General features: G+C 34.8%; 2 protein-coding genes across 11 annotated transcripts in view; both read left to right on the top strand.

The window, feature by feature from the left end:
* LOC125664456 (GATOR complex protein DEPDC5-like) overlaps positions 1–2,099 on the top strand; it is a 77,118-nt gene extending 75,019 nt beyond the window's left edge. For all 10 annotated transcript variants that reach the window (XM_056152620.1, XM_056152625.1, XM_056152621.1 and 7 more), the window contains 2 exons: positions 1,346–1,406; positions 1,571–2,099. In XM_056152620.1, coding sequence (XP_056008595.1) covers positions 1,346–1,406; positions 1,571–1,994 — 485 coding nt within the window. In that variant the 3' untranslated portion in view covers positions 1,995–2,099. The remainder of the gene's footprint in view (positions 1–1,345; positions 1,407–1,570) is intronic.
* Positions 2,100–4,224: 2,125 nt separating this feature from the next.
* The window catches only part of LOC125664151 (microprocessor complex subunit DGCR8-like), a 34,264-nt gene continuing 12,692 nt past the window's right edge, over positions 4,225–25,796 (top strand). Inside the window, exons 1-9 of the mRNA XM_048896714.2 lie at positions 4,225–4,290; positions 8,256–9,198; positions 9,449–9,591; positions 11,219–11,354; positions 14,217–14,327; positions 16,519–16,588; positions 17,398–17,458; positions 20,647–20,716; positions 24,314–24,415. Of these exons, the coding sequence (XP_048752671.1) occupies positions 8,262–9,198; positions 9,449–9,591; positions 11,219–11,354; positions 14,217–14,327; positions 16,519–16,588; positions 17,398–17,458; positions 20,647–20,716; positions 24,314–24,415 (1,630 nt within the window). The 5' untranslated portion in view covers positions 4,225–4,290; positions 8,256–8,261. The remainder of the gene's footprint in view (positions 4,291–8,255; positions 9,199–9,448; positions 9,592–11,218; positions 11,355–14,216; positions 14,328–16,518; positions 16,589–17,397; positions 17,459–20,646; positions 20,717–24,313; positions 24,416–25,796) is intronic.

Consider the following 25,796-nt stretch of genomic DNA (forward strand, 5'->3'; position numbering starts at 1 on the left):
TAAGGAAAGTCCGTGCTTTTACGTATCCGGTTTTAAATTTTAAACACCGACTAGAAAGTTCCAGTTATAACTTCTTTGTCTGATGTTTGTAGTTTACGAGAACTGTACGAGTCAAATTTAGCATTCAAATGTGAATCTTAGATATATTTACCATGAATTTTTACAGTATCAAGTCCTCACTAGCTCCAATGGTACAAAGCAATGTAATATCTACATTGATCTCTAAAAGGCTCATAGCTTGCAATCTAAGCCTGAACAAGTTAAAAATCATACATAGGCGTGACCCTCACAGTGGAATTCAAACTGTTTTTAGTGAGTTTGTGTTTGGTTCAAAGAAACCCAGAATTATAAATCCTCAGAAAATCATCAGCAAAGTTGTTGAATATATGAACTCTTCTTCACAAGTACTTTCAAGAAACAAAATTATTTGTACATGAGCTGTAGTTACTAGAATCTACACATATGTTACACTATATTTATTTTTTCTATAAGTATGAGATAGCATGCAGGTAATTTTATGTATGATATGACTGATAGCCAAACAAAAAAAGAATAACACACACACCAAAAAAATTGTGAGAAAAAGGAAGGGGTGGGGGTGCCCGCCCGCCCACCCCCCCCCCCCCCCCCCCCCCTCCATCCCCCTCCTTGTGTTCTAATTGTTTGGTAGGACAAAATTTTCAGTATGTTTTACATATATATATATTGTCATATTCTGTTAATCTTGATTTTAAGACTGTATTTGCTGTTACAATTTACTATTTTCAAAGTGTGCAAAGAATAATTGTAAAACCTAAATTTAAAAATGGGGGTTTACGTATTCAAGAGACCATTTTGCAAAATATCTCTGGTCAACTATGGTAAAATATGTTTTTTTGTTAACCTTAGATATAATTCTAAATATTTTTAAAGAAAAACTGGCATGTAAACAATTTAGATTTTGAGAATTTTTCAAAATTGCGATATTCTGTGATTTTTTTCTGAAGGATGTGAGCAGATTATACAGCAATTGTGTATGTTTTCAATTGAATATCTTTAAAAATTCTCTCAGTAAATGAATAGCTATTGGTTTTTATATATTATAGCTTAATATGATGTGCTTTGGTGCATATTTTTAATAAAACATGAGATCATGCATTCTTGTGTTAAAATTTGGCTTTTGCATTTGGGGGTATATGTGCTCTGTAGCACATAGTATAAAAATAAACCCGCAAAGGTATATCTAATATGGGTTTTTTAGTTAGTTAATGAGTTGTTAAAGTTATTTAAATGAAAAAAAAATTTGATTGACAGAAATTTCTAATAGTATTTACCTACCTTAACTCATTTTACCTTTTTGTTTCAGAGTTAGATTCAGACGCAAAATCGAAAAAACTGTTTCACTTTCAAGATGAAATCATCAAAAGGTATCTGTTTTATAAGAACTTTGACATGCACAATGTGTGAAAAACAAATATGTGTATAACATCTTAAATATCTGCAAAATGAACATGTTGTTCTGATGACCAGAAAGTTGAAATTTTCCATATGAAAACATGGATCTATAATGATTGTTTTGTGTTATTTTTAGGTATGGTTTCATGCCGATCAATGTGTGCGTTTCCCCGACTCACCGTCACGACCAGACAGACGATCAACAGCAGTACATTCACTGCACAGGGGGAATGTTCAGTCTCATAGAGAGTAGCCATCTTGTGTCGCCGAAAGTCGTCAAAACAACACCCAGTCGATTTAGCAAAAAATCTGCTGGGGAACTCCGCAAGGATTACATAGCAAGACAGAACAGCAACACGTCAAGTTCGGATGTTGTTACGAAAAATAAGACTGGATTCCTGTGGTCCTGGAATTTCATGTCGTCAAAGAGATGGCGGTCGCCGAACACTGGGGACGAGTCTTTTCAGGACAAGATGTTGGCAGACTTTCGGCAATTTTGTGCAAATGAAAACAACAGACTGACGGAGTTTTGGAATGATTTCAAAATGTCTGCTTTGTAACAATGTTTCTGAGTATTTCATGGAGTTGGTGCAATTTAACACAAAAATAATAACTTTCAAATTGTTGAATTTTATGAAATTTATTGAATAAATAGTTTAAAAGTTTGTTATTTGTAAACTTACTTGATTTTGAAATACCAGTATAGTAATCAATATGATGCTGTTAGAATCTGTTAACTATTTATGTAAAACTTGCATAATAACAGAAGGAAGGCTGTTCCAATCGGTGTGAGGTAGAAAGCTGAATTTGTCGGCATAGGTAGAGGTACTGGGCAAATTTATACTAAATTAAGGTCATAGATTTTGTTGTACACATAAATGTAGGCTTTACGACCGATTTTACATGATTGATTTAAATCAGTACGTATTACCTTGTAAACAGAATTAGTAGACTAACACTACAGTTTTCTATTGTATGAATCTGATTGGTCATATCTTTGCACCCTTTCAATATGGCATCAATCCCAGGCTGTTAAGGAATCTTCCAAGCATGAACAAATATAGGGAATTAAAATATTTTGATTTCAGCCGTCTGCAAATTTTTGTCAGAACTTTACATCGTTAACTTCCCACATTTATGTAGCAATATTCCATTATCACCTGCATATGGTGTTTATATATCTCAACTGATTCGACATGCAAGAGCTTGTTCTGGGTATGGTCAGTTTTTGGATCGGGGTGAGCTGCTGACAGGCGGGTTGATGGTGCAGGGATTTCGGCAGTCTCGATTGAAGTCAGATTTCGCAAGTTCTGTGGTCGTTGTGGCGATCTGGTTCGTCAGTACAACCTCGCATTGGGTCAAATGTTGTCTGGCGTGTTTCATACCGATTGTTAAGCCGTTCTTGGCACACTGATTTTGACTGCGGATAACTCCGTTTACCTGATCAGGATATGGGGCTCACGGTGGGTGTGACCAGTCAACAGGGGATGCTTACTCCTCCTAGGCACCTGATCCCGCCTCTGGTGTGTCCAGGGGTCCATGTTTGCCCAACTATCTATTTTGTATTGCTTGTAGGAGTTATGAGATTGATCACTGTTCGTTACCTTCACCTTGCATCCAGATATATTGTGTGCAGGGTGTCAAGTTCCTATTTATTCATATATTTTCCTATAAAATTGGAAGGTTCCTATATTTTCCCTATAAGTCATTCAAATCCCTATAGAGCCCTTAATATATCCAAAAAAAATTACAGTCCTATTTTCAAAAATGATTAAAAAAAAAAAAAATAAATCCAGGAGCTGATGCCGGATTGATATTTGATTAGATTGTTATGAAGAGAATAACTATGATGATTGTATAAGAACTGCTTATTGAATGGAAAACTGTCCACATCTGAAAGGATTTCATCTTTGTTTATGTTTGATATTATTTCTTCCCTAGTAAGATACTATGCTTGCTAGATTTTTATGCAGAAACAATAAACCCCCATTTATTCCTATAAATCTGCAGCTGTAAAAATCCCTATATTTGCCCTATAAACTGCAAAAAAAAATTCCTATAATCCTGTATGTTTTAGACCAAAAGTGGCTTGACTCCCTGTGTGTGCAATAAAAGCTTTAAGGGGCATGGACATGATTTAAGCTGAAAATTTTCTAATTTTATTTTTCCATCTTCATTGTTTTCAATGCTTAACTAAAGAATTTTTAATGGTCAACCCAAACTGAATATCGGTCGCTGAGTTACAGCACTCACAATTCCTTTTTATGTAAACAAGGCTCGTGCCATGTTTTTGTTTACATTAGAAAATAGCGTGTTTAAAACAAAATGAGATGTGCTAAACACAAAAAAATATTTAATTGTGTTAAGAATTAACTTATAAATGAAAAAAAAAAATCTGCTTTAATGAAACTTTTACTAGTATATTTAACCCATGTAATCAAAAACATGACAAGAGTCTTGTTTACATAACTTTTACCAAGAAAATGTCTTAGTTAAACATTCTAAACATTAAAAGTCAAAAAATACAATTTGAAATTTTTCAGTTAAAATCGTGTCCATGTCCCTTTAAAATAACTGTAATTACAGCAAAATAAGTAAAATTATAACTTTATGCAAGTTGATTCATCAATGACTCTGGGTATATACAATAAAGACTACCAAGTGAACATCGTAGATGTCATACCAAGATCCTTTGAATTGTAATATTAGAGAAAAAACCATAAAGAGAATATTTAGAGGTGCTTCGATGTACATGAAAGATTTACTGTACGACTTATTAATTTTTGTTACCCACTCTGACATGACGTCATTTCCTGCAAGGTTCCGGAACGATGGAGAAGAAAAAATTATAATAATGTAAATTTTTGTGCAAATTTACGATTTTATGTTGAGTAATACGTGCAGATTTAAATGTTTCGAAGGTTTGCATTTTCTGATAATCGAATGAATTGTTGATGTTAGATGAAGGGCACATATGGTCGTTTGTCCTTTTAAAAAAAAGCAAGACTTGAAAATGAATGCAAAATGGCGATGATGCAGACCATGGTGCGCGTAATATAAGTCATTTTTCACATTTTATTAACTGACACTGTGGTATATCGGAGCGTAAGTTACATCAGCTAGTGTTACACCCTTCCGTAATTATTCAAGTTCCTAGCTAAATATGTATACCAGCCTGTCGTGCAAGTATTTGCCAATTACTGAGCAGCATTGTTTAACAACAATCTAATCTACATTGTTTTTCATCAGCATTCATAAAACATGAAATGGTAACTGGGCTTTTGGAGTACAGATATAGAATGCTGGTGATTATACAAGTTTAAAACCTGGCCAAGGTGGGTGAGACTGGGGGAAAAAAACCTTTTGAGCAAGAAAAATGTCTCTACCTGGCTTACTTACTAAAAAATTTACTTTGTAGGGCAGAAAAGCTATTTTCTTAAGAGGAATGAGAAATTTTGAAATATTAGTGCAGTAGTGTTCAGCTGCTTGTTTGATATAAAATTACTTGCATGCTTATGCTATTGTTTCAAAAAGTACTATTGTATTAAAATTTACGATGATTAAGATGACCACCTTGCATTTTATTTGGTAAATTTTGTCAGCTTACAGAAATTAAAAACTGTGATGTGTAATGTACTCATAAGGACAATGGATACTTTAAAAATCTTGTGAAAAAGTTAACTGTTATGCAAAGTATTTTACTCTAGAATAATTATATTTCAATTTTGATTCCAAATTAAGCAATGTTCAACACTAACGATCGAACTGACTAGGCACAGATTTTATTAGTCCAAATTAAAATTCACTAGTCTGAGACTAACAGACGATCGTTAGTGTTGAACCCTAATAAGTGGCTGGTTAGTCAGAAAGTAAGTATATAGGTTATCAAATTTCGTTTGAAAAAATAAGGGATAAGTCTATTCATTTATTGTTACACTAAAGTTGGAATGAAATTTCATTATATAATTACATTAAAGTGTGGAAGTGTAATTTAAAAAAAAAAAATTCTAAAGCTGAAATAAAAATTTGATAATGTTACAAGAAATATAATTACTCTGGAATAAGAGGATGCTGTTAGTTTTTGCAGATCTCTGTTATTATAGCTAAAAATCTAAAATGCATCTCTCTTAGGAATTTTCCACCTGCAATGCATTCATACTTATTCTTGCATTCTGACTTAAAACTGGATTTTCATACTTCATTTGAAATTCATTGAAATAGAATGCGATGAAAATTTTCCTTCATATCACCAGGTACAGCTTTATATGCAATAGTCATAGTGGTCACCTGTTATTCAGGGATCAGTCGCAGCCATTTTATTTTCTCCAAATGAAATGCCCTATGTTACAAAACTTTTTAACAGTCACCTGTGTAAGGCAGTCAGTGGACATCAAACTGCCTTTAATGGCCATTTTTACTTATGCCATGATCCATATATGGGATTTTATTCAAGTCAGGTGATTTCAAAATGTGACATTCTTAATGTAAACATTAGGTTGGGTGTGGCAAGATCTGGAGAAAGTAATTTGTCTAATTATATATATATTTTTTGAATGCATAAATTTATAAGCAGATAAATTATCAAAGCAGCTAAATCCTAATGAGTTGTTTTATACAAACTAAAGAATGGTTGTGCAGGGCTCAACACTAACTTTAAAAAAAACTAGACCAGTCGGACCAGTAACTTGAAATTGTACTAGACCTGACCCTAACATCACTAGACCTGACCCTAACATCACTAGACCCGACCCTAACATCACTAGACCCGACCCTAACATCACTAGACCCGACCCTAACATCACTAGACCCGACCCTAACATCACTAGACCCGACCCTAACATCACTAGACCCGACCCTAACATCACTAGACCTGACCGTAACATCACTAGACCTGACTGTAACATCACTAAACCTGACTGTAACATCACTATGATGATTGGTTTTATATAGCGCTTTTTCCAGCATATGCTGCTCAAAGCGCTTTACAATGCATTATTACCCCGGCAGACCTTATATCAATCTAGAACTTTCTCAGCCTCTTAGGAAGGATACAGTGCAAGTTGCCATTACAATCGCTAGAGCACTAACATTCTAACAATATCTTTCACTGTCTATAGCCATGTACCCCTTTTAAACTTGGGTGGAGTGAGGAAATTATGTAAAGTGCCTTTCCCTAGGACACAACGTCGCAGCCAGGACTCGAACCCACAACCTTTCGGACACTAAACCTGACCCTGACTACTAGAACTGACCTCTTTTATATTATATGTATTTCTCTGTGTCTCAGTATTGTAAACAATATAAACTCCTTGATACAAGGGAAAGAAGTCTTTTAAGGGTACAAATTGTATTAAAGACAGAGTAAGTCTTTTAAAGGTACAAATTATATTAATGACAAAGTAAGTCTTTTTAAAGATACGAATTGTATTAATGACAGTAAGTCTTTTAAGGGTACAAATTGTACTAATGACAGAGTAAGTCTTTAAAGGGTACAAATTGTACTAATGTTAGAGTAAGTCGTATAAGGGTACAAATTGTATTAATGATAGAGTAAGTCGTGTAAGGGTACAAATTGTACTAATGATAGAGTAAGTCGTGTAAGGGTACAAATTGTACTAATGATAGAGTAAGTCGTGTAAGGGTACAAATTATACTAATGATAGAGTAAGTCGTGTAAGGGTACAAATTATACTAATGATAGAGTAAGTCGTGTAAGGGTACGAATTGTACTAATGATAGAGTAAGTCGTGTAAGGGTACAAATTGTATTAATGACAGTAAGTCTTTTAAGGGTACAAATTGTACTAATGTTAGAGTAAATCGTGTAAGGGTACAAATTGTACTAATGATAGAGTAAGTCGTGTAAGGGTACGAATTGTACTAATGATAGAGTAAGTCGTGTAAGGGTACAAATTGTACTAATGACAGAGTAAGTCGTGTAAGGGTACAAATTGTACTAATGATAGAGTAAGTCGTGTAAGGGTACAAATTGTACTAATGATAGAGTAAGTCGTGTAAGCGTATGAATTGTATTAATGATAGGGTATTGCAATGAAAATATTTAGGCTTTACCTCAACAGATTCCTGCTTATTAATCCCAAAACAATGTAAACATACCCATTCTATCCCAATACATTATGTAAACTCGGATTTCTTAGAGACTTATTTAGGCAATGTACCTGTAATATGTTAATATCCTGGTTCAATTTCAGGAAAAGAGACACCTGTGAACTGTATGAAGTTGTATGGTGCAGGTAAATGTCAGATCCCAGAAATCAGAATGTCGACCAAAATCTTTGTGTTGTCATTCTGTTTAGTAAATCCACTTGTTATTGGCTGCCATTAAATGTGTGAACTTCATGTATTTTATCTAAAGAATTTTGGTTAATGAATTCGAAGGCATTCAGAACACAAATTATTGGTTTGAAAATGAACCATTTACAATGTAGTATTAGACACGGGGCCTCTATCGTCTAAATGTTTATCAGCGAAATTATCCTAATCATACTTGTTTACTAGTTGTAATACTCAGAGATGCATTGATTTATCAAGTTGAGCTCATTGGTTCATTAGTTCATTTCATTTCATCTTTCATTCCACCCAAATATCATGCCTTGCAGATGTGTACTGGCAAAGTTAGAGAAAAATATTAAATCTCTAGCTGTATCAGTGCGATCGAGCAGTGCATCTTCCTCGACTTTTGATCTCAGTCATTTGTTCTTGTTTTATTTGGAGGAGAAGCACAGGCCAAGCTTCGTTCACATTTTCTCTGCTTATGTTCATGGCCAAAGTAGATAATTCAATTATTGTCAAATTTGCCAGTGAACGATGAGGACGGAGGCCTTCACCAAAGCGCCACCTACATCAACTCGAACGTCCAATCCGCAAAGTGATAGGTTGGACTTTGACAATGATGATGGTGGCAATGATGCTGCGAGCCAGTTTCTTGAGTTCAGCGACGCTTCAGACTTGGACTCGGATGGAGAACTTGAGGAAGGAGAGATTGCATCAGAGGTCGAGACAGTCGACGATGACTCGAGACCTGCCAGCGAGGTCAAATGTCAAACAGACAGTGCTAGAAGTAAGAAACTTCATATACCCAACTTTAACATAGTCAAATACAAACAATCTTATGAGTATGGCAGTGCAGCTAGCAGCAATACGAGTACAGACCAAATCAAAGCGGAATCCTCGGACATCGCGGCGGAGGAGAGTTTTGACAAGAGTGATGTCGAATCCAGTGATGGTGAAATCTATTCTGCGAGTGAAGATAATCAAATATCTGATGAAAAAGAGCAGGCAATGGACCTGTTTGATATGGTGTTTGACATCAAGTCAGAAAAAGAGGAAAACACTGCTGATTCTGTAAACGATACGCTCACGGAGGACATGAGTGATGGGGTGGGAAGAAAAAGAAAGTACAGTGCTACAAATAATGAAGAGAAAAATCATACCGGCGAGGAGTCTTCTACCACAAAAAAATTCAAAGCAAGCTGTCAAGCAGCAGTGGAGGATCCCAGTTCTGATGCTGGAACCACAAATGAGAATGGCTTAACACACGAGTTTGATGTGATCGATGAAACCAATGAAGAGGGAGGAGACAACTATGATCAGGATGGGGGAGAATATGACAGTGATGATGAAGAAGATGATGACTTAGATGACAATGAAATTTATGCCTGGCTGGAGGAAGGTGTCAGTAAGAATTCTGCCAAGCCAGACGGAGACGAGGAACCATCACGAAGGGAGAAACTTGTATTACAAGGTATTATTGCTCACAAGATAGAACAAACGGCGGAGTTGTCTGTTCTCTTTTAATTTGTTGATTTTATTTGTGTTCCAAAACTAAATCTTTTTCAATGCATACCCACAAAAATCCATGTATGACTGTCATTCTCTAACTCCAGGGTTAATAGAGTAAATACCTAATTTCTGTATGCAAATTCTGCTTTAGGTGTATTCATCTTGTAAAGGGATGATGTTATCCCTTGTATATTGTGAGATACATTTTCCAGAGAAAGGTAGTGATCCATTTGATATGCTGCCAGAGGGCTGGGTGCTGATCACACACAACAGTGGTATGCCTGTCTATCTTCACAAAGAGTCCCGCGTGGTCACCTTCTCCAAACCCTATTTCATAGGGCCAGGCAGTGTCAGAGTGAGTGATTTACTATTTCATAGGTCTAGGCAGTGTCAGAGTGAGTGGTTTACTATTTCATAGGGCCAGGCAGTGTCAGAGTGAGTGGTTTACTGTTTCATAGGGCCAGGCAGTGTCAGAGTGAGTGGTTTACTATTTTATAGGTCTAGGCAGTGTCAGAGTGAGTGGTTTACTATTTTATAGGTCCAGGCAGTGTCAGAGTGAGTGGTTTACTATTTCATAGATCCAGGCAGTGTCAGAGTGAGTGGTTTACTATTTCATAGGTCCAGGCAGTGTCAGAGTGAGTGGTTTACTATTTCATAGATCCAGGCAGTATCAGAGTGAGTGATTTACTATTTCATAGGTGCAGGCAGTGTCAGAGTGAGTGATTTACTATTTTATAGGTCCAGGCAGTGTCAGAGTGAGTGATTTATTATTTTATAGGGCCAGGCAGTGTCAGAGTGAGTGGTTATTATTTTATAGGTGCAGGCAGTGTCAGAGTGAGTGATTTACTATTTTATAGGTGCAGGCAGTGTCAGAGTGAGTGATTTACTATTTTATAGATCCAGGCAGTGTCAGAGTGAGTGGTTTACTATTTCATAGGTCTAGGCAGTGTCAGAGTGAGTGGTTTACTATTTTATAGGGCCAGGCAGTATCAGAGTGAGTGGTTTACTATTTCATAGGGCCAGGCAGTGTCAGTGAGTGGTTTACTATTTCATAGGGCCAGGCAGTGTCAGAGTGAGTGATTTACTATTTTATAGGTCCAGGCAGTGTCAGAGTGAGTGATTTACTATTTCATAGGTCCAGGCAGTGTCAGAGTGAGTGATTTACTATTTTATAGGTGCAGGCAGTGTCAGAGTGAGTGATTTACTATTTTATAGATGCAGGCAGTGTCAGAGTGAGTGATTTACTATTTCATAGGTCCAGGCAGTGTCAGAGTGAGTGTTTTACTTGCTGTATAGTATCCTGTGGAATTTCATTCTGCTTGGTAATGTAAAATAAATATCTGAAATTATCAATTCATTTTCTCCGGTACTTCATTTTTCAAAATACATGAGGGTATGAATTGTTATGTATTTCACGAAGCGTGCTAGTGGTTCGTTAAAAGCATGCTGGCGTGAAGCTTTGCTGTCCATGCCCTATTGTATTTTTTTAAAATGAAAAATATTTATTTGTATTTACATTTTACTTTTCATTTCTGTCGGAATTCCCAGCTGTTAGAATAGAGATTCATAGTACATCTATATTACTATATTATTATACATGTAGTACATCATTCACATTCACGGGGATATGGCTATTATTATAGTTGGTAAAGATATCAAAGGTATAAACATTGAAAATGTAGATATTAATATTTTTAGTTATTTTGGATTGTTGTTTACAGGGTAAATTTCGTTCATGTTTTATTTTAGACCATTTGCCTATATAAATGTCAATTCATTCATTACTTTAAAGTAGCAAGAAACAACTTTGGGTAAATTTGAATCCGGGCGAAAACATTTCCATTGTGTGTGGACGAAAATTACACGGGCTAAAAATTTCTGTGTATAACGGTCTATGTCCCAGTGCTTCCCGTCTTCTGGTACTTACTGGACCTTTGGAATCACTGGTGTCACACAATGCATGTTGGTTTTTTTAATTTCAGAAACATAACATTCCTGTAAGTGCTATTCCATGCTTCTACTACAGAAGAGAGAAGGAGCGAGAAGCCAAAGAGAGGCTTGAAAAGGAGGCCACTGGTGCTAACGGCAATGCTACAGATTGTAACAAAGTATCTCATAGTAAGATTGAAGACTGAGTCGCTTTGAAATTCATACCTACATTAGCTGTCATCATTGATTTTTTGTAAGAAATGTGGATTCACCTTTGATATTTATTCTGTCGTCTTTGGCCCAACCGTTGACTGATGTGTATAATGTAAGTTCACCTGTGTTGGTAAAACAAGTGAGCTGTTCTGAACAAAGTTTGTTGTCTGTTATTCTAAAACTTCACATTTTGAACTTTGCTGAAACTTTTGACATTGCAGTCCATGTAAGAATCATGCACAAGTGATTGATGTCAGTAGAATGATTTATTGTCATGCTGCCAGAATGTTCATTTAAAAAAATCCATGTTAGAGAAGGTTAAAAATATTTTTATTACTACACAACGGGAAGATAGCTCAATATTTCACCCCGAGAATACATATAGAAAATATAAGCAATGTTCTAGAATAAAAGTGTATTAAAAATTACATTGTATAAATATAATTAAACCTTTCATGATATGCACCCTAAGTACACATTCTGTGAAATGATATTTTACCATATTGAAGGAAATATGATATTTTCTGTATTGCTTAATTCTGGGCAAGTTGCTGGACTCAATTGTTCTAATGAAGAGCCACACCCTTTTTAACGGAAGGTACTAAGTGAATATAAAAAGTAGAATAAGGTCATTTAAAAATCTTATTCTTTAGAATCACGGGATGCAATTCAATCTTCGCACAAAGAACATCAAAATTACAATTTGTCAAAATGATGTGCAAGCATAGATATTGTGAAATGTAGATTTGATTTTTTTTAAATCATAACCTTTTTGGGGTCGTAGGAATATTTTAAAAATATTCTTGGGAACAACAGAGTCGCAATTTGGCAAAATATGTCAAAGCAAGTTTTTGTAGTATATTTTTGTTAAATAATGCACTTAGAATATCCTTATGGAGAATACAGGTCTTAGCAAAGTGTTTGACTTCATGTTTTCAATATCATGCTTCTGTAATAATGTAATATAATAAATCCTTTATTTATCCAGGATTACATATTTAGCGATAACGCTGTTTTCAATATGGTCCTGCATAAACACAGTAGCTTGGGTTAGTGTTTTGGCCCACAGGTTTCTGAGATCTCTTGTAGGCCAAAGACAAATTGCAATTATAAAAAAACTAGGAATCAGGGGTTATCCTGTTGAAGACTAAATCATGAAAATTTATTTTTGTGACCTTGAAATTTTATAGAAAATTCAGGAGTGTGTTTTTCCCTTGTTGGTATAACATTGCCTATTACTATGGCAAACTCATAGGAGCTCTGATATTTTATAGATGTAGTCCTTATGATGCGACCTTTCCTATGATAACACATTTAGCAACCTTTTGACCTCTGAGGCATTATCAAATCTGGCAAATTTAATGATAGTCTCAAGGATTAATACCACATTGTTCCGTAATTTCCAAGAAAAAAATGTTTGTGAGAAGAGTGTTGCTTACTTATTTGTGTATTTCTGCTTGGAGATGTTTCCATATGCAGTTATTGGATTGGTCAGTGTCAAGCTTTTACTGACCCTGTGTGTTTGTTGCAAATTAGTCACACCTTTTGATTTCAATAAACATTTGGATGGTAAGTGCAGCGATTATGATATCTAAAGGGTTTTGTGACTAAACTTTTCCAACAGTACCATGTACAATGACCTCGTGATCTTGACGTTAATGCTTGACCCCAGTGCTTCCCAAGGTCTTCTGGTACTTATTGGACATTTGGTGCAGTAATGGTCAAGTTATTACTGGACCAAATTACATTTTACCAGACCAAAATTTTATCTGCAAATTAATCCCCTATTGTGGCCCCACCTTACCCTTGGGGGCCATGGTTTTGACAAACTTGAATTTACACTATATCAGGAAGCTTTAAAATATTTCATGTAAATTTGAACTTTCTGGCCCAGTGGTTCTTGAAAAGATTTTTAAAGATGTTCCCTATATATTCCCATGTTAACCTTTGATCCCCTATTGTCGCCCTACCCTACCCCTGGGGGCCATCATTTTAACAAAATGTCAGGAAGCTTTCATGTAAATTTGAATTTCTGTCCCAGAATGGCATCGTCAACGTACTTTATTAGCCCAAGCATTTCACTTCAGATTCGTCAGAGGAGTAAACTTTTCCAACCCGTGTTCAACAAGTGTTATGAAATACACGTTTTTTTTTTAAACTCGAGCAATTCGCGTAACTCAAATCAAGCGTGTCCATGTTGTTTAAGTACTTCTTGAGATCAGTTTAAACGCTTTATTTACTTGTTATTTATTGCCTAATTCAAATGCTTCAAAGACGTCTGTAATTTCACAGGATATTACTCAATTGTATTATCACCCTCTCGGGGGAAATTGAAGATGATTGCAAGTTTGATTAAATATTTGAGTTAAACGTAAACAGGTTTTCTGTTTGCATTGACTAAAAAACAGAGTAAATTTTGGGACATGCTGCTAAAAATTGAAAATTTATCTGATCATGTATTTCATTGGGGAAAAAAATCATCGGACACTTGGTCCGGCCAACAACTGATATTGATCAGACCAAAACAAAAATTACCGGACATTTGCCAATGTCTGACGGACCTTCGGAATCACTGTGACCCACTTATGACTTTGGAATGAGTGATGAGAGCCTCATTTAGAAAAGTTCAAGCTTGTGACAAGGCCTTTTCTATTGTATGTCAAAACAGTCTCTGAAATTGGTAACCAAAGACTACTGTCACAAGAAGCATTTGTGTGCTAAGTAGTCGTTGGAGTAAATGGGTCAAGTAATCATGTTAAAATCCAGTGTGAGTGCATGGATATTATATCATATAAGATGAAATGAAATCCATTCTAACTGAAAGAAAACTATTATCAGATGCAGAGAATGGAATCGAGAAGGAGCCTGCTGATCCTTCTAAGCCTACACTGGCCAGCCTGCCAGTCAAGATAGAGTATGCGGAGGAGAGGGAGAAAGAAAATTCACTGGGTATGAAAGATTTACAGTCGCAGTCAGAAAATAGCTCTTGAGAGCTAGTGTTTCTGTTTGTTAAACTCAACTTCAAATTGATATTTTCTTATTTATTGAAACTAGGCTTTAAAGAGAAATTGGAGGATGGAATCTTATCATCAAATCACTAATTGATTTCATTAATGATACTACAAACATGTGATGTGATTCTATCCTGATTTATCTGAAACCTACATCAAGCTTCCTGTGCTTTATATACATGTAAACAATATGTTCTCTGGCAGTAGAAAATTATGTATTCTACATACTGGCCACAAGAGAGCAAAATCTTACATCATTCGGACTTTCATGCGAACATAAAAATAAACTATTGATTTGCTGATTGTATTTCATTTTACAATTAATGTGGTTTAGCTATGGTTAATGTAATAAAAGAAACAGAAATTGATGTACATTTTGTAAGAATTTTTTTATTTGCCAAAAATTCTTTAATGCATACAATGAATCTTGTCGAGAGTTTAATATCCAGCGGGGTTTTTTTTCTACCCACTGGTATTGGTACCGATACCCATTCAATTAGGAAAAATAGCGTCAAAATCGAACAAATTAAAATTTTCTTTAAATGTATCAGCAAATGATTTCAGCTATCGGGAATCGTCGTAGGCTCGTTTTAGAATTGTCGTAGCTCTACAACACGTGCACTGTACTTTCGATATAATACCGAAAGAGAACAATTTAGTTAACAAGTACGTTTCAGACAAAGTAAATTACGATGTCAGCAGTCTATATTTCAGCAAGTGAATTGGGAATCTTTAGTCTCAAAATTGGGAAAAAATCAACGTTTTTTGGGAATGGTACCGTTTATCGGTACCAGTTATATAAGAGGAAAAACTGCTGATATCATTAGTAAAGTGATATTGCACCCCGTGTTATTAGAAACTACAATTAAAGAAGCACCTCGTGTTATTAGAAACTACAATTAAAGAAGCCTGTAGGGATGAAAATAACAGCTTATTCTACAAACAGGTTGTCTGCTCAAATTTCTTATTGAGGTGGTATGTCTCAGACTGTGAAGCAGAACTCATTCATTGTACAGTGTTGTCAAAAGAAGTGAAGCGAATAGTGCTTGTGTTTATTACAGAGCTGGATGAACTAAATATGTCTGTTTATTACAGAGCCGGATGAACTAAATATGTCTGTGTTTATTACAGAGCCAAATGAACTAAGGAAGTAATACACATTTGTGTTTATTACAGAGCCGGATGAACTAAATATGTCTGTGTTTATTACAGAGCCAAATGAACTAAGGAAGTAATACACATTTGTGTTTATTACAGAGCCGGATGAACTAAATATGTCTGTGTTTATTACAGAGCCGGATGAACTAAATATGTCTGTGTTTATTACAGAGCCAAATGAACTAAGGAAGTAATACACATTTGTGTTTATTACAGAGCCGGATGAACTAAATATGTCTGTTTATTACAGAGTCGGATGAACTAAATATGTCTGTTTATTACAGAGCCGAATGATCTAAATATGTCTGTTTATTACAGAGCCGGATGAACTAAATATGTCTGTTTATTACAGAGTCGGATGAACTAAATATGTCTGTTTATTACAGAGCCGAATGATCTAAATATGTCTGTTTATTACAGAGCCGGATGAACTAAATATGTCTGTTTATTACAGAGTCGGATGAACTAAATATGTCTGTGTTTATTACAGAGCCAAATGAACTAAGGAAGTAATACACATTTGTGTTTATTACAGAGCCGGATGAACTAAATATGTCTGTGTTTATTACAGAGCCGGATGAACTAAATATGTCTCTGTTTATTACAGAGCCGGATGAACTAAATATGTCTGTGTTTATTACAGAGCCGGATGAACTAAATATGTCTGTTTATTACAGAGTCGGATGAACTAAATATGTCTTGTGTTTATTACAGAGCCGGATGAACTAAATATGTCTGTATATTACAGAGCCGGATGAACTAAATATGTCTGTGTTTATTACAGAGCCAAATGAACTAAGGAAGTAATACACATTTGTGTTTATTACAGAGCCGGATGAACTAAATATGTCTGTGTTTATTACAGAGCCGGATGAACTAAATATGTCTGTTTATTACAGAGCCAGATGAACTAAATATGTCTGTGTTTATTACAGAGCCGAATGATCTAAATATGTCTGTGTTTATTACAGAACCGGATGAACTAAGAAAGTATTGTGAATCTGTATTTGAATTCCGAAAAATAACAGTCAATAAATTCAAGTAAGTTTGCGTAGTGATACATATAACTTTAAAATGTAGACACCACAGTGATGGAAACTCATTCTGGAACAACTTGTTCAATAATTTGTGGGAATTCTGGCCTTTACATTCTCTGAACTTTTCCTCTTGTTTATTATGTGGATTTCATCTTCATTGGCAAAATAAAATTGTTGTTTTAACAGTAAAGCTGGAATATAAAGTTGAGTTTTTTAAAATGTTTTTTATTATTTTCATTTCAATTTACATTAAGCTTAGAATGCAAAAACAGAAATAGAGAGTCTATATACATGTATTACATTACATATTGACCATCTCTTTTTAAAAGAAGGAAAAACTTTAAGGTTATAAACACTAAACTAGTGTTCTCCACAAAGATTACATTAGTCATCAGTAAGAAACTGATCAACAAGGTCTAGCTCCAAGGTCACATGGACAAGGTCAAAGCCATATAATGATATAGAGATTGTGTTATCATAAAGTGCTGACATGAGGATGTAACCTGACCCAACCAGACTCAAGGTCATTTGAACAAGGTCACAGAGAACAAAGGTATAAAAGTCTTGTTGAGGTCCTCTCTTTCTGACAAATGTTCACACTGGACACAAGTCTTCTTTGACCACATGCTGAACTGGAAGTTTATGTTCTACATTTGTATATATGTATTGAAGCTGTAAAAATCAGCAGTACTTTGATATGGAGTGCTTGTGTTCTTTGGATGTATACGTTTACATGGAGTTTAGCTGCATTTATTGATTCTGTATACATTGTTAATGATTTCTTGAAAGTGATTGTCTATTGACATTTTGTAGAACTTGGAAGGACAGGAGGAGGCATTTAAACAGAGTGAAGAAAAAGTCCCGACCAGCACTAGTTAGTATAGTATCTATAATGTCAAAAGTCTCGACCAGTACTAGTCAGTATAGTATCTATAATGTCAAAAGTTCCCACCAGCACTAGTCAATATAGTATCTATAATATCAAAAGTCCCGACCAGCACTAGTCAGTATAGTATCTATCATGTCAAAAGTCCTGACCAGCACTAGTCAGTATAGTATCTATAATGTCAAAAGTCCCGACCAACACTAGTCGGTATAGTATCTATAATGTCAAAAGTCCCGACCAACACTAGTCAGTATGGTATCTATATTGTCAAAAGTCCTGACCAGCACTAGTCAGTATAGTATCTATAATGTCAAAAGTGCCAACCAGTACTAGTCAGTATAGTATCTACAATGTCAAAAGTCCCGACCAGCACTAGTCAGTATAGTATCTATCATGTCAAACACAGTTCTTATTATCACATATCATAAACTAAAGTCACAACATGCACTAGTCATTGCAGTATTGAAGACTATATTAATTTTGCCAGAAGTCACTGTCATTACAGAATTCACTGTCAATACAGAATTTAAGTATTGGTCAGGAAATGTATCTTTGTGGGGCAATCACAGTGTTTTTAGCTCACCTAAGCTGAAAGTTTACCGTATTTATCTGTAGATAGGGTTACCGTATCTGTAGGTAGGATTACTGTATTTATCTGTAGGTAGTGTTACTGTATGTATCTGTAGGTAGGATTACCGTATGTATCTGTAGGTAGGATTACTGTATTTATCTGTAGGTAGTGTTACTGTATCTATCTGTAGGTAGGATTACTGTATTTATCTGTAGGTAGTGTTACTGTATTTATCTGTAGGTAGGATTACTGTATTTATCTGTAGGTAGGGTTACTGTATTTATCTGTAGGTAGGATTACTGTATCTATCTGTAGGTAGGATTACCGTATTTATCTGTAGGTAGGATTACTGTATTCATCTGTAGGTAGTGTTACTGTATTTATCTGTAGGTAGGATTACTGTATCTATCTGTAGGTAGGATTACTGTATTTATCTGTAGGTAGGATTACTGTATCTATCTGTAGGTAGGATTACTGTATCTATCTGTAGGTAGTGTTACTGTATCTATCTGTAGGTAGGATTACTGTATTTATCTGTAGGTAGGATTACTGTATCTATCTGTAGGTAGGATTACTGTATCTATCTGTAGGTAGGATTACTGTATTTATCTGTAGGTAGTGTTACTGTATCTATCTGTAGGTAGTGTTACTGTATCTATCTGTAGGTAGGATTACTGTATCTATCTGTAGGTAGTGTTACTGTATTTATCTTTAGGTAGTGTTACTGTATTTATCTGTAGGTAGGATTACTGTATTTATCTGTAGGTAGTGTTACTGTATGTATCTGTAGGTAGGATTACTGTATCTATCTGTAGGTAGGGTTACTGTATTTATCTGTAGGTAGTGTTACTGTATCTATCTGTAGGTAGGATTACTGTATCTATCTGTAGGTAGGATTACTGTATCTATCTGTAGGTAGGGTATCTATTGTGATTCTCATCCACCATTTATCATGCTTCATCGACTTTTGCACACTTATTTCTTCTCAAAAACATTATGGCAGTTTTTCTTCAAAATTGGTTTTAGAACATCATTTGGGGAAGGCAACAAAAAAGATAAAAGTTGTGTAATTAGTATGTCCTTCAAAAATCTTCTTTACTCCTAAGCATCTGACATAAGATTATACAAGCATGAAATTCCTCTACCAAACTAGTGAAATTCAAGGCCCCGGAGTTGCTGGTTTCAGACTCAATGACGGGGCTATATGGATCATGGAGTGGAAATGTTTAAATTTCTTTAACATCTAGGAAATAATTACATTGTAGGTGTGTAGTATGTGGATCATACAGTAGAAATATATTAAAAATTGAAAAAAAATCATTTTTAATTCAAGGAAACAAACTAGATGCCTGATTATATTGAGCATCCTTTAGCTGCAATAATGTAGCCCTATCCGATTTTTAGCTCACCTGAGCTGAAAGCTCAAGTGAGCTTTTCTAATCGCCTGTTGTCCGTCTGTCTGTAAACTTTTTATATTTTCGACGTCTTCTCCAGAACCACTGGGCCAATTATAACCAAATTTGGCCAAAAGCATCCTTGAGTGAAGGGCTTTCAAGTTTGTTCTAATAAAGGGCCATGCCCCCTGCAAAAATAGGGTGGGGTCATATAAAAATCTTCTCAAAAACCACTGGGCCAGAAGAGCTGAAATTTACATGAAAACTTCCTGACATAGTGCAGAATCAAGTTTGCTAAAATCATGGCCCCCGGGGGGTAGGATGGGGCCACAATAGGGATCAAAGATTTACATACAAATATATAGAAAAAATCTTCTCAAGAACCACTAAGCCAGAAAAGCTGAGATTTACATGAAAGCTTCCTGACATTGTGCAGATTCAAGTTTGTTAAACTCATGACTCCTTGGGCTAGGATGGGGCCACAGTATGGGGATCAAAGTTTTACATAACTAATAAATAGAAAAAAAATATTTAAAATTTTTCTCTTTAAGAACCATTGGACCAAAGATGTTTACATTTGGACAAAAGTTTCCTGACAAAGTGCAGATTCAAGTTTGTAAAAGTCATGGTCCCCAGGGGTAAGATGAGGCCAAAGTAGATCAAAATTTTACATACAAATATATAGGGAAAATCTTCCGATGAAAAATCACTGGGCCAGAAAAGTTTATGTTTACATGAAAGCTTCCAGACATAGTGCAAATTCAAGTTTGCAAAAATCATGGTGCCTGGGAGTAGGTTGGGACCACAATAGGGATCAAAGTTTTACTTGCGAATATATAGAAAAAATCTTGTAGATATGAGCCACGGTGGCTCAGGTGAGCGACGTGGCTCATGGGCCTCTATTTTATTCTGACGTTTTCAAGATAGGGCTGCAATTCCATAGGACATTGCAGAACTACACTAAGGGACCCGGTTTAAATGTTGGGAATATAAAGGGAAATTCCTCCCAAAAAATCCTCTGTGTTAAATTAACATAGCAAGCCTCCTCGTGTGGTTTAGATTTTAGCTTATTCACATCAGGGGGCAGGTTTTAAGTTTTACAAGGAAAGGTGGACCCCTTTAGGTGAGCAATGTGGGTTGTAAGCCTGCTGTATTTGTATCCTGATATTGAGTGAATCAATTTGGTCATTCTGTTATGAAATGTCTTTTAGCCGTCCAACACCAAACTGATTACTTGTAAAGTCCCAACAGACAAAGGGGACCATAAACCAAGGAAGAAAGGTAAACCACAAATTATTATACAGTCACCTCGTTGTAGGTAAACTAGAAATCATTACACTGTCACCTCGTTATAGGTAAACTAGAAATCATTACAGTCACCTCGTTAGAGGTAAACTAGAAATCATTACACAGTCACCTCATTATAAGTAAACTAGAAATCATTACATGGTCACCTTGTTAGAGGTAAACTAGAAATCATTACACTGTCACCTCGTTATAGGTAAACTAGAAATCATTACACGGTCACCTTATTATAGGTAAACTAGAAATCATTACACTGTCACCTCGTTATAGGTAAACTAGAAATCATTACACAGTCACCTCGTTATAGGTAAACTAGAAATCATTACACGGTCACCTCGTTATAGGTAAACTAGAAATCATTACACGGTCACCTTATTATAGGTAAACTAGAAATCATTACACAGTCACCTTATTATAGGTAAACTAGAAATCATTACACTGTCACCTTATTATAGGTAAACTAGAAATCATTACACTGTCACCTCATTATAGGTAAACTAGAAATCATTACACGGTCACCTCGTTATAGGTAAACTAGAAATCATTACACTGTCACCTCGTTATAGGTAAACTAGAAATCATTACACTGTCACCTTGTTATAGGTAAACTAGAAATCATTCAACTGTCACCTCATTATAGGTAAACTAGAAATCATTACACGGTCACCTCATTATAGGTAAACTAGATATCATTACACTGTCACCTCATTATAGGTAAACTAGAAATCATTACACTGTCACCTTATTATAGGTAAACTAGAAATCATTACACTGTCACCTTATTATAGGTAAACTAGAAGTCATTACACAGTCACCTCATTATAGGTAAACTAGAAATCATTACACAGTCACCTCATTATAGGTAAACTAGAAATCATTATACAGTCACCTCATTATAGGTAAACTAGAAATCATTACACAGTCACCTCATTATAGGTAAACTAGAAATCATTACAGTCACCTCGTTATAGGTAAACTAGAAATCATTACACGGTCACCTTATTATAGGTAAACTAGAAATCATTACACTGTCACCTCGTTATAAGTAAACTAGAAATCATTACACGGTCACCTTATTATAGGTAAACTAGAAATCATTACACGGTCACCTCGTTATAGGTAAACTAGAAATCATTACACTGTCACCTTGTTATAGGTAAACTAGAAATCATTACACGGTCACCTTATTATAGGTAAACTAGAAATCATTACACGGTCACCTTATTATAGGTAAACTAGAAATCATTACACAGTCACCTCGTTATAGGTAAACTAGAAATCATTACACGGTCACCTTATTATAGGTAAACTAGAAATCATTACACTGTCACCTCATTATAGGTAAACTAGAAATCATTACACAGTCACCTCATTATAGGTAAACTAGAAATCATTACACGGTCACCTTATTATAGGTAAACTAGAAATCATTACACGGTCACCTTATTATAGGTAAACTAGAAGTCATTACACAGTCACCTCATTATAGGTAAACTAGAAATCATTACACAGTCACCTCGTTGTAGGTAAACTAGAAATCATTACACTGTCACCTCATTATAGGTAAACTAGAAGTCATTACACAGTCACCTTATTATAGGTAAACTAGAAATCATTACACAGTCACCTCGTTGTAGGTAAACTAGAAATCATTACACTGTCACCTCGTTATAGGTAAACTAGAAATCATTACAGTCACCTCGTTAGAGGTAAACTAGAAATCATTACACAGTCACCTCATTATAGGTAAACTAGAAATCATTACATGGTCACCTTGTTAGAGGTAAACTAGAAATCATTACACTGTCACCTTGTTAGAGGTAAACTAGAAATCATTACACAGTCACCTCATTATAGGTAAACTAGAAATCATTACATGGTCACCTTGTTATAGGTAAACTAGAAATCATTCCACTGTCACCTCATTATAGGTAAACTAGAAATCATTACACGGTCACCTTATTATAGGTAAACTAGAAATCATTACACTGTCACCTCATAGGTAAACTAGAAATCATTACACAGTCACCTCATTATAGGTAGACTAGAAATCATTACACGGTCACCTCATTATAGGTAAACTAGAAATCATTACACGGTCACCTCATTATAGGTAAACTAGAAATCATTACACTGTCACCTTGTTAGAGGTAAACTAGAAATCATTACACGGTCACCTCATAGGTAAACTAGAAATCATTGTCACCTCATTATAGGTAAACTAGAAATCATTACACAGTCACCTCGTTATAGATAAACTAGAAATCATTACACGGTCACCTCATTATAGGTAAACTAGAAATCATTACACGGTCACCTTATTATAGGTAAACTAGAAATCATTACATGGTCACCTCATAGGTAAACTAGAAATCATTACACGGTCACCTTGTTATGTTGCCAGTATAAGGAAGTAAATGTAGCTTTAAAGGGACTGATTCACGATTTTACCCAAAATTTTGTTTTTCACTTTTAATGATCAAAATCTACTGTCTAATGTGTTTTAATGATTTCACATGAAAATCAAGGTTATACATCATCACAGAAGCTCATTTTAGAGAGTTTATTCTTCGTTTTGTAAACAAAGATTGCGGTATGCTATTGTTTACGAAATTTTCAACAAAAAAATGGATATCAATCTAAGTTTATTATATCTTTAACATTTCAAGCATTTTTGGGGTAAAATGTGTCATCTAAAACTTAGAATTTGAGACTATGCAAAATTAAGATGCATTATATTACGAAATCAATATTTCACTTGTTTGTTTGTTTACATAAAAAGACTTGAGTCTTTGTTTACATAACACATATTTAAGGCTAATATATTGCTTTCATTCTTGCATTCAGAAGGTCAAAATTTTGGCTGTCAACATTAAATGAGTTATATTTCTAATGTGTAACATCAAAAATGAAAAATATTTTTATCAAAAATTGTGAACCAGTCCCTTTAAATCACCAGGTAAAGTTAAGTATAAATTGATACATGTAAATAAAACAACTTGTAAGTGTTTAGACTTGTGAGATGTATCCCCACTGGGATAAACTGTAGCAATATTCAACACTAATTAGATAAAGGTATATATGCACATGTAAAAGTGCTTTTGGTTGCATGCATTGCTAAATAAAAACACAACACAACTTTCTATGACGTTAAATGAGTGACATAGATGAAAGCAGAAATTCAATTAGAATTGATATGAGATTAATAGAATATTTATAATGGCTTGATTACCGTAAACCAACTTTTACTTTTGTGCATAAAATTTTTGAGAGGTTTGTGAGAATCTTCTGAATATTTTATGTTGCACACCAGTCCTTGTATTTCTTTAAGATAATCTGACTGAAGTTGGTTGTGAAAATTTAGTTGCCCAAACCAGTTCATCACTGGTAAATTCCAAATAAAATTCAGTTTACAATATACATGCATATTATGTTATCCAATTCATTAAAAGTGTATATATACAAAAGCTTGCAAATGTATACACCATTTCAATGAGTTACATAAAGCATATACGAAACATCTAAATGTAGATATTGGTATTTACCTTACCAGTTTGTCTGTTGGTTTTTCAGAGTTTGTATTGAACCCTACAGGAAAGTCCTATGTCTGTATTCTACATGAGTATGCCCAGCATACACTGAGAGTGCAACCCCGTTATGTTTTCAAAGAGCTCGGTAAGGCCACACAACTAATCTGTAAATTCCATTCTGAAGGTATTCACATGTATAACAAACACTACACTGATGAAATGCCTCCATATAACAAATATAACACTGATGAAATGTCTCCATATAACAATTATAACACTGATGAAATGCCTCCATATAACACTGATGAAATGCCTCCATATAATAAATATAACACTGATGAAATGCCTCCATATAACAAATATAACACTGATGAAATGCCTCCATATAATAAATATAACACTGATGAAATGCCTCCATATAACAAATATAACACTGATGAAATGCCTCCATACAACAAATATAACACTGATGAAATGCCTCCATATAATAAATATAACACTGATGAAATGCCTCCATATAACAAATATAACACTGATGAAATACCTCCATATAATAAATATAACACTGATGAAATGCCTCCATATAACAAATATAACACTGATGAAATGCCTCCATACAACAAATATAACACTGATGAAATGCCTCCATATAACACTGATGAAATTCCTCCATATAACAAATATAACACTGATGAAATGCCTGCATACAACAAATATAACACTGATGAAATGCCTCCATATAACAAATATAACACTGATGAAATGTCTCCATATAACAAATATAACACTGATGAAATGTCTCCATATAACAAATATAACACTGATGAAATGCCTCCATATAACAAATATAACACTGATGAAATGCCTCCATATAACACTGATGAAATGCCTCCATATAACACTGATGAAATGCCTCCATACAACAAACACTACACTGATGAAATGCCTGCATACAACAAATATAACACTGATGAAATGTCTCCATATAACAAATATAACACGGATGAAATGCCTCCATACAACAAATATAACACTGATGAAATGCCTCCATATAACACTGATGAAATTCCTCCATATAACAAATATAACACTGATGAAATGCCTGCATACAACAAATATAACACTGATGAAATGCCTCCATATAACAAATATAACACTGATGAAATGCCTCCATATAATAAATATAACACTGATGAAATGCCTCCATATAACAAATATAACACTGATGAAATGCCTCCATACAACAAATATAACACTGATGAAATGCCTCCATATAACACTGATGAAATTCCTCCATATAACAAATATAACACTGATGAAATGCCTGCATACAACAAATATAACACTGATGAAATGCCTCCATGTAACAAATATAACACTGATGAAATGCCTCCATGTAACAAATATAACATTGATGAAATGCCTCCATATAACAAATATAACACTGATGAAATGCCTCCATACAACAAATATAACACTGATGAAATGCATATAACAAATATAACACTGATGAAATGCCTGCATAC

The sequence above is a fragment of the Ostrea edulis genome, chromosome 1 (genome assembly GCF_947568905.1).
Source record: "Ostrea edulis chromosome 1, xbOstEdul1.1, whole genome shotgun sequence".
Lineage (NCBI taxonomy): Eukaryota > Metazoa > Mollusca > Bivalvia > Ostreida > Ostreidae > Ostrea > Ostrea edulis.